The sequence below is a fragment of the Sesamum indicum genome, linkage group LG11 (genome assembly GCF_026168435.1).
Source record: "Sesamum indicum cultivar Baizhima isolate 11 linkage group LG11, ASM2616843v1, whole genome shotgun sequence".
Classification (NCBI taxonomy): domain Eukaryota; kingdom Viridiplantae; phylum Streptophyta; class Magnoliopsida; order Lamiales; family Pedaliaceae; genus Sesamum; species Sesamum indicum.
The window spans coordinates 8,270,033-8,286,198 of NC_142667.1; the positions used below are offsets into that span (position 1 = coordinate 8,270,033).

A 16,166-nucleotide genomic window follows, 5' to 3' on the forward strand; every position below is an offset into this window, starting at 1 on the left:
AATTACAAGCCAAATGTAATATTGGCACGGACAAAAATATAAACATATGTTTGATGGTGGCGTAGACAGAAATACATGATTTTTTCCTTTATTATTTGATTTAATATTTCCTCATTTTGTACAATAGTAGTGTATTTTATTTTGTTGTAAAGTTACACTCCTTCGGATTTTGCATTTGGGTTGTTGAAGTTCAATTTCTTCATTTGGGTCGGTGAGTTTTCTTATTTTCTCATCTGGATTTTTTCAATCTTTATAATGTTCTGCTTATATATTTGTGTTTGTGTTGAAGCTTTTTATTTGTTAATTGAAATTTAAAGTTTTTTTGTTCGATTTAGGAGTTTCACACACCTGATATTGCAGAAAGTTCATGCTTTTTCTGTTTGATTTTATATTGTAATGTGAAATTATTTATTTGCAAATTACATATTGAATTTTTTCTCCATTTTTCAGATTTTTTCCCCATTTTTTCTATTTATTTTGTTTCTATTGAAAAGTTTGGGGGCAAATTGCAAATGATTCCATACGTTGGGGGGCTGTCTGCATTTAATCGTTCCAAGTTTATCGAACCCAAAATCGCCCTCAGATGCGTGTACGCATGCGGATGGAATATTCCATTATTATTTTTTGAAAAATATAAAGTGCAACAAAATCAAAAGGTGGGAGGGGGAAGTGTTAAAATAAAAAGGTTGGGGGGCAAAAGTGCAAATGATCCCATACGTTGGGGGTATCTGCATTTTGCCCTAAATTTTTTCATCTACCTGGTCTGACTTTTTTTTATAAAATTTTATTTTTTTATGAAAAAGAAAAGTAATATTTATATTTGCACCCACTCACTTATTCCCTTTTATACAGACCACCTCATCTTTCAAAAATTATAAAAACTACCCTGACAACCTCTAAAACCAAAAAAATGCCGCTATGTATTCTCTTTAAACACAAGATAGGAAAATAATTAAAGGAGAATATATAGGAGATAGCTGAAAATTTGGCAGAAAGCATATAAATAGGGCGGCAGAAATATAGATATAGGGCGGCATGCAGGTGATCATTTTTATTTGATTATTCGCCTACTCTGGTTGACTGCAATATGGTGATCTCAGGACTATATATGCTACCATGCAAGACCATATTGATCTTCCAAGGATTTCTGTATATATATAACACCCAATCTTGAGATTTTCTATAATAAGCAAATATATATATATATATTTATATTTGTTCTTGAAGAAAAGTAAGAAGCTTCAGAAATGGTGGTGAAGAACGTCATGAACATGAATCCAGGAGATGGTGCAACTAGCTATGCCAACAATTCTGGCCTTCAAGTTCTCTCTCTCTCTCTCTCTCTTTCTTGATACATGCATGGCTTAGTTGTGTGTGTATATATATATATTTATGTGGGATCTTTGATTTATTGCAGAAAGCAGTGATGTCAGAAGCATTGCCTTTGGTAGATGAGACATTGGAAGCAATGTTTTCTGCTGAAAATGGCTTCCATGCTAAGTGCTTGAAGTTGGTGGATTTGGGCTGTTCATCAGGACCCAATACTCTTTTCATCATCTCCCATATCCTGAATACAATTGAAGACTTGTGCAGTAAGAGAAATAACAGTACTGATCATCATCACTTACCTGAATTTGAGGTGTTTCTGAATGATCTTCCAGACAATGACTTCAACAACCTCTTCAAACTGCTCCTGAATTCCAACGTGATTAATGGTAAGAAGAAGAGGCATTGCTTTTTGTATGGCTTGCCAGGCTCTTTCTATTGCAGGCTGTTTCCAAGCAATACTCTTCACTTTGCTTATTCTTGCTACAGCCTTCACTGGCTCTCTCAGGTATCTAATTTCTTGCTATTTTTGTATATTAATTAGTCCAAACTTTAATTTCTGAGCCTATTCCTTCAAGTCCATGAAATGTTTTTCATAGAAAAAGTTCGACTTGAATTTGTTTATTTTAAATTAGTTTTTTATCTGGTGACGTACTTTTTTTGTCCATGCATGCATTTATTCATGCACACGTCTAGGGGCCAGATTCTACTTCTAAAAGGAGATCTTGAAGCCTGTTGGACTGTCCCATAGGGGCCAGATTCTACTTCACATATATATATGTATTACGTGTGTCAAAGGTCTTTTCACTTTTGATTCTATTGATTATAGAATTATCATTTTGATCATGTAACTTTAAAAAATATAACAGTTTTGGTCCCATAACATCTTTCTATTAGATGTTTAGCGGAAAAGGCCACATAGCAATTAAGTGCATGGGACCAAAATTACTACTTTTTAAAAGTTATAGAATCAAAAGTGAGATTTTCATAACATATGGAACCAAAAGCATAACTACTCTAACACGTGCTATTTTTTGTTATAATATATAACGAAAATGTGTCATGGGAACAAAAGTATTACTTTTTAGAAGCTACGGGATCAAAAGTTAATACCCCATAACCAATGGGACCAAAAGTATAAAAACCCTAAATTACGAGACGAAAAATGCTATTTTCTCTGTATAAAACGTTGTCATATGATAGGGATTTTGTATATGTTGTTGATTACTGTATATGCATGAAGGAAAAATTACAATTTTGATTTTGTGGCTAGAAAGGGGTGACAATTTTTATCTTATTAGAACTCAATTTGATGATTAACCCTTGTAATTTAAAACATTTGGTATATTAAGGACAATATTCGCCTCTCAGAATCCTAATTATTTGGATTCACTTAAAGCGAACATATAAAATTTCCCCCAGATTACCAATTTTATATATAAATTTTTTAAATTACAAGGCATAATTAGCAAATTAGATTCTATCCGGACGAAAATTGACAAACCTCTATAATTATCGGAACAAAAATATTACAATTTTGCATGAAATATCAATGAAAGTGAGTAAATTGAGAATTAATTATGGTATAGGTTCCTGAAGGAATTGAGAGTAGAAATAAAGAGAATATATGCATAGCAAGAACAAGTTCCCCAGAGGTATTTGAAGCCTATGCAAAGCAATACCAAAGAGATTTCTCCACATTTTTAAGCCTGAGAGGTGAAGAAATGATAGTCGGTGGGCGTATGGTATTGATATTTCGTGGCAGAAGTGTTGAAGATCCTTCTCGCATAGATGATTCTGCCCATATCACTTTGCTTTCCCAAACACTTCTCGACATGGTAGATGAGGTAATTTATACACTTTCTTAATTAATTAATTAAATGGCATCCCCAAAAAGTTAATTTAATTGTTACGCAAAATTTTTAATATTTTCAATCAAAAAAAAATTTGAAAACACAGTTATAAGGATAACCCAAAAAATGTGCAAAATTAAAACTTGAATTAACCATTTTTACCCCAAAATTATTGAAGGTCTGATGATATTTTGGCCAGGAATTATAAGTTGATGGAGAAACCAAAATACAACTAAATGTCAATGTTAGGGATGCATTAGTCAAGAATTAAAGATGATCGACTAAATTAATTATGAACACAAATTTAATTAAGGGATCATTTATGATATTTACACTTCTTTGGAATGAAAAGTTGATGGAATGGTTTTTTTTTTTTTTTTTTAAATTAAAGAGTACTCTTTAATGTTTTTTTTACATACAAAAATTTATTTCAACTACATTTTTATTTCTTCTAATAATTAATCGTAGAACTCTAACTTTTAGCTTAATAAAGTTAAAGAAGAATTTGATAATTACCTTTTATCTAAAATTTCATGCAAAATTATTACACCATTCTATAATAGTAGCATATAATCAAAGGGTAAATTGCAATCTATTTATCTGTGTTACGAAAAATAGAAAAACCATCCTCTTATGAAAAATAAAATAATAATTTATTCTCCTGTGTATTTCAAAGTGTAGGAATTTACCTCATTATATTTTTAAAATTGAAGCAATTTACCTCTTTAGTTAGGCAGGGAGGTGAGTTGCTTCATTTTTTAAAATATGGGAGGGTAAAAATTGTTATTTATTTTTCATAGAGGTAATTTACTCATTTTCGATATCATAGAAGGATAAATTGCACTAAACCCTATAATCAAATATTCGAACATTGTTATTAGGGGTTTAATGCAATTTGCCTCTTGTGATATTTGCAAATGAGCAAATTACCCCATATAAAAGAAAAATAGCAATTTACCTTGCTGTACTTTTTAAAATGAAGCAATTTACCTCCATATCTGAGGAGGTAAATTGCTTCATTTAAAAAAATATGGGGGGAGGGGGGGAGGGGTTAAAATGCTGCATTTTAAAAATATAATTGGTAAATTGGTGTTTTCCTTCTCATAGAAGGTAATTTGCTTATTTATAATATAATAGAGGAGTTGCTTGTATTTTTCCCTTGCGAGGAGGTTTTAATATATATATATATATATATATATATATATATTTTTAAGAAAACATAGGCTACGTATCATTCAAAATTATACTAACTTGGGAAAGCTAGTAATTGCCCTAACACATATTATGGAACTTTGTTTAGGAACTTGTCAAGAAGGAAGACCTGTACTCATTCAACATACCTCTTTACGCACCACGTGAACAAGAAGTGAAGACTGTGATTGAAACCGAAGGGTCGTTCCACTTAGACAAGCTGCAAGGGTTTCGTGTCCGCTGGGATGCCCATGACAACGTTGTCGATGACGATGAAAATAATCCAATTCTTAAAATTCATAGGTGTGGGAAATTGGTGGCAGATTGTGTTAGAGCTTTCATGGAACCAATGCTGGCTGCTCATTTTGGGAGTTCCATTGTTGATGAACTATTTGGAAGGTATGCTAAGAAAGTGGAAGAGCATTTCTCCATGAAAAAATCAACATATTTTGTTATAGTCATTTCTTTAAGTAGGAAAGGAAAGTAATATCAATGGGGTTGTCTGAAATACGATTGGAATATCCCGTCGATGGTTGTAAGGGATCGATCTGAATGATTAACTTCGATGTATAATATTTTTGTACGAAATTTATACATCATGAAGACTAATAAAATTGAAGGTTCCCATTAATTATCGAATATCTGTACTTTGCGGTTGCATTTACTATATCGGACTTGGTTCTACACTCCATCTATCCAGTCCAATTATGTGTTACTACAAAAAAAAAAAAAAAAAAAATTATTCTATACATTAGAAATGTTTATGGTTTGAAAAATGCGTAAATTGATATTATCAACTACAATATATATGTAAAAGTTATATTTTAATCACTGTTAATCAATATTTATCGTAGTTTTAGTTATGATCAAAATAGTCGCCGTGGTTCTTAATTACGATCCTAGCATTTACTATAATTTTTAAATATGATTCATCTCTTAGTCTTGCTTACTGCAACAACGATCAACAATATATTTAAAAAAAATGTTTATATTCAAATTTATTTATTTCATATCATTCAGCTTGAGGCTGTATTCGAGTCGGATTGCAATGTGGATGCAACCTCAATTTGAGAATGCCAAGTGATTAGGTTTGCTGGGTGGCTTATAGTAATAAGTTATTGATATTTAATGTCTTACAGACAATAAAAAAACCAGGTCACATTACTCGACCTCAATAAATCCTTTGTCATGAGAAAATATTGATATTTATAGAGGATTTTATATGTCAAAAAATATTCAAATCATATGTACCTACAAAATAAGGCATAGCGAAACAGGTCCTTGGGAGGCATATATAGACATAGATATAAAGGAGTCCAAAATCCAATTTGTAAGCCAGTTTTGCTGTATAATTGAAATGTGAATTTAACAAGAATAAGAATCAATTCCAATTTCATGAAACCCTATGCTGCGGGTAGTTTATTTTTTCAAACGAGTATTCTCTTTTTTTCTGTTTTTCTTTTTTAAATAGACTCTCCACAAATTTAGTACTCTTCTCCTCATGGAATTTAATAGAAATGACCATTAATTATTTAAAAATATTTAAATGGAAAGTTAACTTTGTCCATCTCTTTGAGATAAACTCAAAAATCCCAAGCCTCTTTGAGTGGAGATTTCATCCTTGTTGATGGTTGAAACCAAACGGGCTTCTCCTGTTGCAGCTTTAATTCAATTGAACGATGCCATAGTGGGTTTCTGTAATTTGATTAAATGAATTGCTAAATGAGAATCATTTTTTGCAATTCTGGAGTTGCTAAAATGATCTTGAGCTCCAAAATATCTCCTCTTTTAAGGTGGGAATTGTTTTGCCAAGAATTAGATATCGCCCCCACTAATCAATTCCGAAAATTTTGAAATTTTTGGAAATCCAGGTGCTGTAGTATGAACTGAATTAAGAACTCTAAAATCGTACCACTCTTGAACTATTTTTAGGATAAATACTTCAAGCATCCAGGTCCTATTATAATTTTCGAATGTGTCTACCAGGGTCATGCTTGGGTTAATTCCTTTATGGGAAACAAGTTTTCCCATGTTGTTAGATAGACTTACCAAGCAGAAATAGAAGAAATAGACTTGTTAGTATTAACCTTAGAGGTGGCTGTCATCGATCTAAGGTTTATATCTTCCTCCATGCCGCTAGTATTGGGTTGACTTGAATTATCAAGAGATTGCATTTCCTGTAGTTTAATTGTCGCCTTTTCACTAGAGTCTGGCGATAGCTTTTTGCAAGCAGTACTTGAATCTCTCATTTTAAGTACATAGTTCTATACTCTAAATACAGGTTTAGAGCCCAACGCTCGTAATTCTTGGGCTATCACCCTAGGTGTGCCTTTTGAATTGGTTCCATGAATGTGCCCCATAACATGCTAGAAGCAAGTATGATACTCTGCATGGCGATCTGAATGTTGTCAAGATTAGCTTGTTGTATGTGACTAGCTACTTGGGTTTTAACCGTTAGCTATTCAAACTTCTTCTCATACTCTTCAAGGTTTTCCTTGAGGTACCTATATCTCGTGATGATGGAATTCGCATCAAATGTTTCCATCTATCGTCAAGAAATTTGCAAGAACACTTTCATGAAGTTTAATAACAATAATAGTATTTTCTATCAACTCGAGCCTTATGAAGTTTCAATTCAATTTATTTTTAAACAAAGCTTTAACATTTGTATTTTCAACTTTCAAAGTAAATTCTTTTACTAGTAGAAATAAAGGTAATTTCTTAAATGCCTTCTAAATAGCAAAGAACTCTTTCTTATAAATATGCCAAAGTTTGGCTTGTTCATTAAACAACCCTCCTATATATCTAAATGGTTTTTCACCAATAGTTGTCTTCTTCATGAACATTTTGTAGCGTCTCCACAATATATTATTATCTTATTGGGATTTTTGATCATATGTTCGCTCAGAAATATTGCCCTCGGCCTTGATAGTAACTGAACCAGCAATCAAAACTAACTGAGATTGGGTACAACCGCTCTATAACGGTTGGTCAGCAGCGTGCGCTATATCATAAAAATGGTCTAATAACCCTGGCACATAATCATAGGGTCCCCCGCAATACAATGAGCTAGGATCAACACTAGTAAGGCAGACCTTGTACCATCATCAGACACACACTCGTGGTAAGAAAAAAAAATAACCCGACCGACTGGACAAAAATAATCCTCTGTGTCCAATCCATTTGTTGTTCATCACCCAAGTGGGAATAACCCTCCTCATGAGCAGCTGGGGTTTGCTCTTCATGCACTAGATGGCTAGTTACAAAGTCAAACTACTTCTGGCCCCTCTCCTTGCCATGCGAAGTCCAATTATAATATCCTTGCATAAACCCTCGCATACATAAATAATAACTGACATCGCGTGTGTTTTGAACTTTTCGTTTTTGCACTTCTAACACGAGCACCTAATTTTGTCTCCATCCATATGTCCACCTCGACACTTGGCTCATTTTATGGAAGTCTTAACCCCATCCTCAAACTCTAGCGTAAGACTTGCCCTCCGTAGGAGGTTTTTACCATACATCTATCACCTAATTTTGTCTCCATCCATATGTCCATGCTAAATTCAAATATTATGAAAATAAAACACATGCTAAACGCAGAGCAATATAGAGATATCTGCCTAGTAATAATTCAAGAAAATTAATAAAGCCTTATGTTTAATCAACACATGCATTGTTCACGAAAAATAAACAAAAAAAGATCGAATAAGCCACTCAAAGAGCGTCAATATACTTTTATATGCATACATATCTTTGGTATATTATAGCATTTTTTTTTTCAAAAAATTAGGAATACACACTACAAAAGGAAAAAAATATTGCATTTGTAACGGCTTTTTTGGAATGACCGAATAACACAACTTTTTTAACAAGTTTGCAACGATTAAGTTTCGATGACCTCAATCAGAACCCATAAGAATTTTATTTATTTGTAATAGTGAGAATCGTCGCAAAAGCCGTTGCTACGAATATATATCCGAAAAGCCATTCCAAAGTAATGGTCATCACAAGTAGTAACCGCTTTTGAAATTGCTTCAAAAGTTAGGGACAACTTGTCTTTCTTTAATGTTAACCGTTCCAAAATATATATTTAAAATCTATCTAAATGTTTAAATGTTGATGACTGTTACAAAGGCCGTTAATAATTTTCCGCCATTACAAACTTCATATGGTTTTTTGGACGGCCATATCCTTTTGTAAGAATCAAAGAAAAAAAAGTAAAGCCATTCCAAGAACTGAATAAACAACCATTACAAAACCTATAACGAAAGGACGTTACAAAAGTCGTACCAATATGAACGACTATTTGTTTCAAGTGTGTTACAAAGGCCGTTCCAACTGCAAACCCGTATAACGGTTATATCTTTTAAACATCTATATTTCAACGGCTGTTTCTTTGCTCCAAAGGCTGTTCCAAAAGCTGGTATACCTTAGCTTATATATGTGTGTATGTTGAATGTTGTTTTTATTTCATTTTATATTTACTAGAATTGATTATTAACCACACACACTATCAATAGCTCTCTAATTTTCGTGCATATACACTTGATCAGGTAGAATTGCTAAATTTAGGTCGGCTACTACTGATCCCTTGAATTGATTAATCAGGTAACAATTTTAACTCTATGGCAATTAAAGTAGCACAGCTTCCTATTAGGTTGCAGATGGAATGCTCGTGTGTTATCCATATAAACTAGACACCCTACAAGACCCACGGTACTCCATCTTGATACCATCCCATAAGCAGATAGGTCGTTCACAATCCACATCAATGCCACCCGCATAATAAATTTTTTATTTGTGGCATTGTCGTGTGTTCGAACACCCAGATGCCACAATTGCAACAACTCCTCGATCAACGACTCCAAGTACACAATGATCAGACGTTTCGCATTAGAAGGGTTGGGGATCACCATCGTAAGAAACATATACTCAGAATTCATGCATATACCCGAGGAGAGATTGTACGATGTAAGTATAATGGGCTAACATGAATAAGTACTGCCCATGCGGCGCAAACCCGTCTGGGCAAAGGCCCAACTGAATATTACGCAACTCTTCTGCAAAATCGGGATGACGTCCGGTCAAAATGCCTCCAAGCATCTGCACCTGATGGATGACACAAAGAGCCCTCATCCGTCTGATGTGTAGCATGCCACGTCATGTGCTCCACAATTGCTCTAGAAACATACAACCTTTGCAGAAAGGGAGTAAGCGGCAGGTGCCTAAGAACGGCATACAGGGATTTCTTGCGGTGGGGGTCTCGCTCCCTAGTCTGTTTGTACCTAGCGTCTCCACAAAACTTACAATATTTCAAATCGATGTCGTCCTTATAGTACAACATACAACTATTTTTACACGCATAAATCTTTTCAACTGGTAAACCCAAATCCCTTATTATCTTTTTCGTGCTGTAGTACTCTCTTGGCAGGGTATGATCGTGGGGTAATATATTATTATCTTACTGAGATTTATGATCATATGTTCTCTCAGAAATATTGCCCTCAGCCTTAATAGTCACTGAACCAACAATCAAATTAACGGTTGGTCAGCAGCATGCACTATATCGTAAAAATGGTCTAACAACCCTAGCACATAATCATAGGGTCCCCCGTAGTACCACGAGCTAGGACCGACACCAGTAGGGTAAGACCTTGTACCATCTTCAGACACACTCTGGTGGTAAGAAGAAAAATAACCTGGCCGACTGCATTAAAATAATCCTTTGTGTTTAATCCATTTGTTGTTCATCGCCCAAGTGGGAATAAACGCTCCTCCTGAGAAGTTGGGGTTTGCTCTTCCTACACTAGAAGGTCAGTTACAATATCAAAGTACTTCTGCACCCTCTCCTCGCCATGCGAAGTCTAATTATAATATCCTGCTATAAACCCTCGCATACATACGTATAACTGACATCGTAGGGTGTTTTGAACTTTTGGTTTTTGCACTTCTAACACGAGCACCTAATTTTGTCTCCGTCCATATGTCACGCTGACATTTGGCTTATTTTATGGAAGTCTTAACCCTATCCTCAAATTCCATCATAAGACTTGCCCTCCCTATAAGGTTTTTATCATACATCCATCTCCTCAATTGTCGTAAGATGATAATTACTACATATTCACACGTATATATAAAATTATATTTTGACTTATAAATTTATAAATATTATTTTACACTAATAATAGATAACATATAAGATGAAAAAAAATTAGAAAACTAATACAATTAAACTACAATTTAATTTATAAAAGGGTTAAAGTTGTTACCTGATTAACCAACTCAAAGGAGCAATAGTAGCCGACCCAAATTAAGCAATTCTACCTGATCAAGTGTATACGCATAGAAATCAGAGAGATAGTGAGAGTGTGTGTGGTTAATAATCAATTCTAGTAGAAATAAAATGAAATAAAAACAACATGCAACGCACACATATATATAAGCTAAGGTATATTGGCTTTTGGAGCAGCCTTTGGAGCGAAAAAATAGCCATTGAAATGTAGCTGTTTAAAAAAAATATAGCCATTATACGGGTCTCCAGTTGGAATTGCCTTTGTAACACACTTGAAAGAAATAGCCGTTCATATTGGTACGACCTTTGTAACATCCTTTCGCTGTAGATTTTGTAATGGTTGTTTATTCGGTTCTTGAAACGGCTTTACTTTTTTCTTTGATCATTACAAGAGGACATGGCCGTTCCAAAAACTATATGAAATTTGTAATGGCGGAAAATTATTAACGGCCTTTGTAACAGTCATCAACATTTAAACATTTGGATAGATTTTAGATATATGTTTTGGGAAGGTTAATATAAGAAGAAAGATAGGTCGTCCCTAATTTTCGAAGCAATTTCAAAAGCGCTTATTACTTGTGACGACCATTCATAAGAAGAATGACAGCTCGTCCGTAATTGTGCGGCATTTTTTTATTTTTTTTTGTAGTGTGTATTCCTAATTTTGTGCACAAACAACGGTATAATATATCATAGTGTATGTATGAAATTTTATTCGACTCACAACCAACAATATATAAAAGTATATTGACGCTCTTTGAGTGGCTTATTCGATTTTTTTTTTGTTTATATTTCATGAACAATACGTGTGGTGATTAAACATAAGACTCTGTTAATTTTCTTGAACTATTACTAGGCAACTCTCTATATTGCTCTGCGTTTAGCATGTGTTTATTTTCGTAATGTTTGAAGTTGGAGAAAATGTTTGAATTGGTATTTTTCCTAACGATTTGAATTATTTTTTTATGATAGAAATTGAATTTAATATGTATTTTTTTAAATTATTATTCTCAATTATAAAATTAAAATCAAGATGAATCAAAATATATGTTAAATAAAATAACAGCCAAATATGCCCTTATATAGACAAGCTTCTACCTAATTTTTCCTCCAAATTGGGTTGACTGTTTGTTTTAATGGTCAACCTAAAAAAAGATACTCAGGTGGATAAAAATTAAAAATTTTGGATACCAAATCTAATGACTTGAAAACCCGAGGTACTAAAACTGAAAAAAAAAGAGAATATACTTTGGGTACAAAAATTAAAATTATCTCATAAAATATACATTGCATCGATACATCATGTTTCATACTTGTTGGTATTTTATTTGATTTTATTTTATATTACAGAGGACATATGCAAGAAGAACTTCTAGGGAAGGTCACTTATGAAAAAAAGAAAAGAACAATTAGTTGTAAGACCGTCTTTGAAAATGTGAAAATATGCTTCCCTAAAGAAGTTTTAGAATTAGACTTACTTTGCATATGAAATTCTTCATTTACACTTAACGTATTTCGCTCGCTTTTTTAAATAAAAAAATTGATGTTAGCAAAAAATTATATTAATTTTTAATTTTTATTTTCTAATTTAACATTCTCCTATAATATTTCTATCCATGGGCTTTAATTTGATATGAATATTTATTACAATTATACTCTTTTGATTATATATATATATATATATATATTAGATTAATTCGCTTATAAGTATACAAATGTTATAGTGATATGTTAAATAAGGGGTAAAATTGAAAATTTATATATATTTATGTTAAGATCAATATTTTTCATCGTAATCTCGATGAAAGGGGGTCATGTGTAATCGATAAATTTCGGAGACACTACAAAAATAAAATAAAAATTAGTGACAAAAAAATTTAGCGATAATTTTAATATTGTCACTAAATGTATATAATTGGTGGAAGGAATTATTATTTTGTCAAAAAAATAAATTTTAAAGTTTTAATAATAATAACTATTTTGTAAAAGTTATAATTAGTAAGAATTAGTGACAAACTATTGTCCATTAAATTGTCATTATATACAGTTAATTACACATGTATAGTGACAACTTAGTGACAATAATCACTTATTATCACTATATTTATGTTGTCACTATAGATGTATAACTAATTATTTGTAGTGACAACATCCGTCTTTACTTGTCACTTATAATTATATGGTAATAAAAATCAAAATTATTATCACTTAATATATATTTTTTATGACAACTTTAAAATTATTACTGCATTTCATTCCCTGTTTTTCATTCCCTCAGTGTGGGTCTATGATATCTGAGAGTTACCTCATTCAAATTATACTTAATTGACATCTTCATTTCATTTCCACTATCCCAAAAGATCAGGTAAACATAAATGAAGCACTTCTTTCTGAATTGATTGTGGAACTAATAAAATTAAACTATGTTAGCAGTAGAATATGTTTGCTGCTGGTCAAAGCTGTTTCCGGAAATGCTTGAAGATGGTGGAGCAGCCTCATATATCATAAATTATTCTAATATCAACAAAAGCCGGTGTAGCTTAATTTGTGTTGGTCCTTTCGAATGTATTTACATCAGTTTTCGTTTAAGGATACTTAAACTCTTCTCCCTTAAATCCAAGTATAAAAACTCACATTGGATTTAAGGATAATCAGGCTCCAACTGATAACTTTCACCATGTCAAGTTGACACTCTACCTCTGAGTTATATCACTTCCCTGCCCTCAGTGACAATTCCTGAATTATTGAATTATTGCAACTACCATCTTGAATTTGCAACTACCACCTTGAATTTGCAACTACCATTTGTGCACCTTAAAATACCACAACTTCGTTCACTTAAAATACATTGAAAAACGCCATGGCTACCACCATACTCGAAACATGCCGAGTTCCAGCTCCACCAGGCGCCGCTGCTAACCTATCGCTGCCTCTTACTTTTTTCGACATCCAGTGGCTGCATTTCCATCCAATCCGTCACCTTCTCTTTTATGACTATCCTTGTTCTAAGCCTTATTTCTTGGAGACTGTCGCCCCAAAACTCAAAGAATCTCTCTCCCTCACTCTCAGGCACTACCTCCCCCTAGCGGGCAATTTGATCTTCCCTCTCAACTCGGAGAAAAAGCCAGAAATCCAGTACGTGGCTGGGGACTCGGCAGTTTCGCTGACAATCGCCGAGTCTGCTAGTGATTTCGACCATCTTACTGGAAACCATGCACGAGATGCTGATCAGTTCTATGAGTTTGTGCCCGAGATAGATCCTGTAACAGATGAATCCGAGTACCAAAGGGTCCCTGTTGTGGCCCTGAAAGTGACTTTGTTTACGGGTCGTGGTATATGTGTTGGGTTCGCCAATCTTCACTGTCTTGGCGATGCAAGTTCGGTTGTAGGCTTTATTAAAGCATGGGCTTCAATCAGCAAACTCGGGGGGGATGAGGAGGAGTTTCTGACCAAACACGCTGAATCTTTGCCAATTCTAGACAGATCTGTCATTAACGACCCGCTTGGAATTGATACCATCTTCTGGAAAGTAATAAGAGACGTTCCTTTGAAATCATCGTCTTTTCCATTACCCACCAACCGGGTCCGGGCGACATATATTCTCCGTCAGGCAGATATAGAAAAGCTCAAGGATTTGGTCTTGGCGAAGAAACCAGGTCTACTTCAAGTCTCTTCTTTCGTCGTCACAGCGTCTTATGTTTGGACTTGTTTTGTCAAATCCGAGGAGCAAGTGGATGATGATGATGTGCTGCAAGTCTTCATTTTCGCGGCGGATATACGGGCACGGATTGATCCGCCAGTTCCCGCCAGTTACTTCGGCAACTGCTTGGCTTACGGGTTGGCGAAAATCGAGCATAAACAGCTTGTGGGGGGAGAAGGGTTTGTGATTGCTGCAGAGGCTATTGCTGACCAAATCAAGAATAGGTTGAACAACAAGGACCAAGTGTTGAAAGGTGCTGAGAATTGGCTGTCAGAGACTAAGGAAATGACAGCCATAAGAGCATTTGGGGTGTCTGGATCCCCGAAATTCGACTTGTGCAGTGCGGATTTTGGATGGGGAAGGGCAAGAAAGCTGGAAACGGTGTCCATTGATGGAGAGAAGCATTCCATGTCTTTGTGCAAGTCAAGGGATTCAGAGGGAGGATTGGAGGTTGGCATATCTTTGCCAAAGGCAAGAATGGACGCTTTTGCAGCTATCTTCGAAGAGGGGCTAAGGTTTTGATAGTGTATGTTACTTGTTCTGGATAATTATCGTCATCTGCTTTTGATTGTTGAGTGCCTGTATACTTTCATTTGAATTAAGGGATAATTACACTCTACTTTGATCAGGTTTGGTAAATTAGATATAGACTCCTGTGATTTAAAAAATTACATGTAATTCTCGTGAGGTTTGTTCTATCTAACAAATAATTTCACCATTAGTCAAAATTAACTGAATTTGTTGATATAACAAAAAAATTAAAAGAAAAATTGATATTTACTATAGATTGACTTATTGTAGGTCAACCAAATTTTTTAAACTAAACCATTTTTATAACAGTGAAAATATATCTCCTCACATAGATTAACGGGTGAAGACGTATGAGGTAATTTGGTGATAAAAAGATTTATTTGATCTTCAATTATTTAGTGATATGTTAATCGAGGGTAAATCTATTTTTTTTTTTTTTATATTTTTGTTAATGTCAACCAATTTTGTGAATTTTGACTAACGGATGACTTATTTGTTAGGCAAAGCAAACCTCAGGGATGCTAAATGTAATTTTTCAAGACAAAGGAGATTTACATGTAATTACACCACACTCAGGAAAGGGAGGTGTAATGTAATTATCACTTGAATTAATGGAAGGTTAAATTGCAATATTTTCTACTTGTTGTTTGTAAAAATTATAAATATCTCTGTAATTTTTAATAAAATTGTATAATTCTTTGATAGAGTCTGAAATTGTGAACTTTGTTGTTGTATTTTTTATTTTTCTTAAAGAAATTAAAAAATTATAAAAAAATCAGATGAGGTTGATGAAAAGATTTATTCTCTTAGTTCATAAAAAAATATTTTTTAAAAAAAAATAAAGTTATAATTCATAGTTCGTATGAACATTAAGTTTTAGACGAAAAATGCTAATGTTAGCAAAAGTTTACATCAATTTTCAATTTTATCTCTAATTTAACATTCCCCTATAATATTTTTATCAATTGACTTTAATTTGACACCAACAATTATTACAATTATACTCTTTTCACTTTATATATAATACATTAACTTCCTTACAAATAAAAGAAATGGTATAGTTAAATATTGAATAAAAGATAAAATTAAAATTTTATGAATATTTTTGTTAACGTCAACATTTTTTATGAAAATTTTAGTGAAAGAGGGTCATGTGTAACCGATTAATTTAGGAGGAACTACAAAAAAAAAAATAAAAATAAAAAATTCCTGGCAAAAAAATTTAGTGATAATTTTAATATTGTCGCTAAATATATATAATTGATGACAA

At 33.3% G+C, this 16,166-nt stretch overlaps 2 protein-coding genes across 2 annotated transcripts; both read left to right on the forward strand.

Moving 5' to 3' along the window:
• The first annotated feature begins 1,161 nt into the window (after positions 1-1,161).
• LOC105173794 (benzoate carboxyl methyltransferase) lies at positions 1,162-5,001 on the forward strand. Its single transcript, XM_011095673.3, has 4 exons — positions 1,162-1,322; positions 1,418-1,834; positions 2,916-3,173; positions 4,480-5,001. The coding sequence occupies exons 1-4, from the start codon at positions 1,248-1,250 to the stop codon at positions 4,855-4,857; spliced, it is 1,128 nt and encodes a 375-aa protein (XP_011093975.2). The 5' UTR covers positions 1,162-1,247; the 3' UTR covers positions 4,858-5,001.
• Positions 5,002-13,525: 8,524 nt separating this feature from the next.
• On the forward strand, positions 13,526-14,993 carry LOC105173410 (malonyl-coenzyme:anthocyanin 5-O-glucoside-6'''-O-malonyltransferase-like). Its single transcript, XM_011095134.3, has one exon. The coding sequence runs from the start codon at positions 13,526-13,528 to the stop codon at positions 14,885-14,887; it is 1,362 nt and encodes a 453-aa protein (XP_011093436.1). The 3' UTR covers positions 14,888-14,993.
• The last annotated feature ends 1,173 nt before the right edge of the window (positions 14,994-16,166 follow it).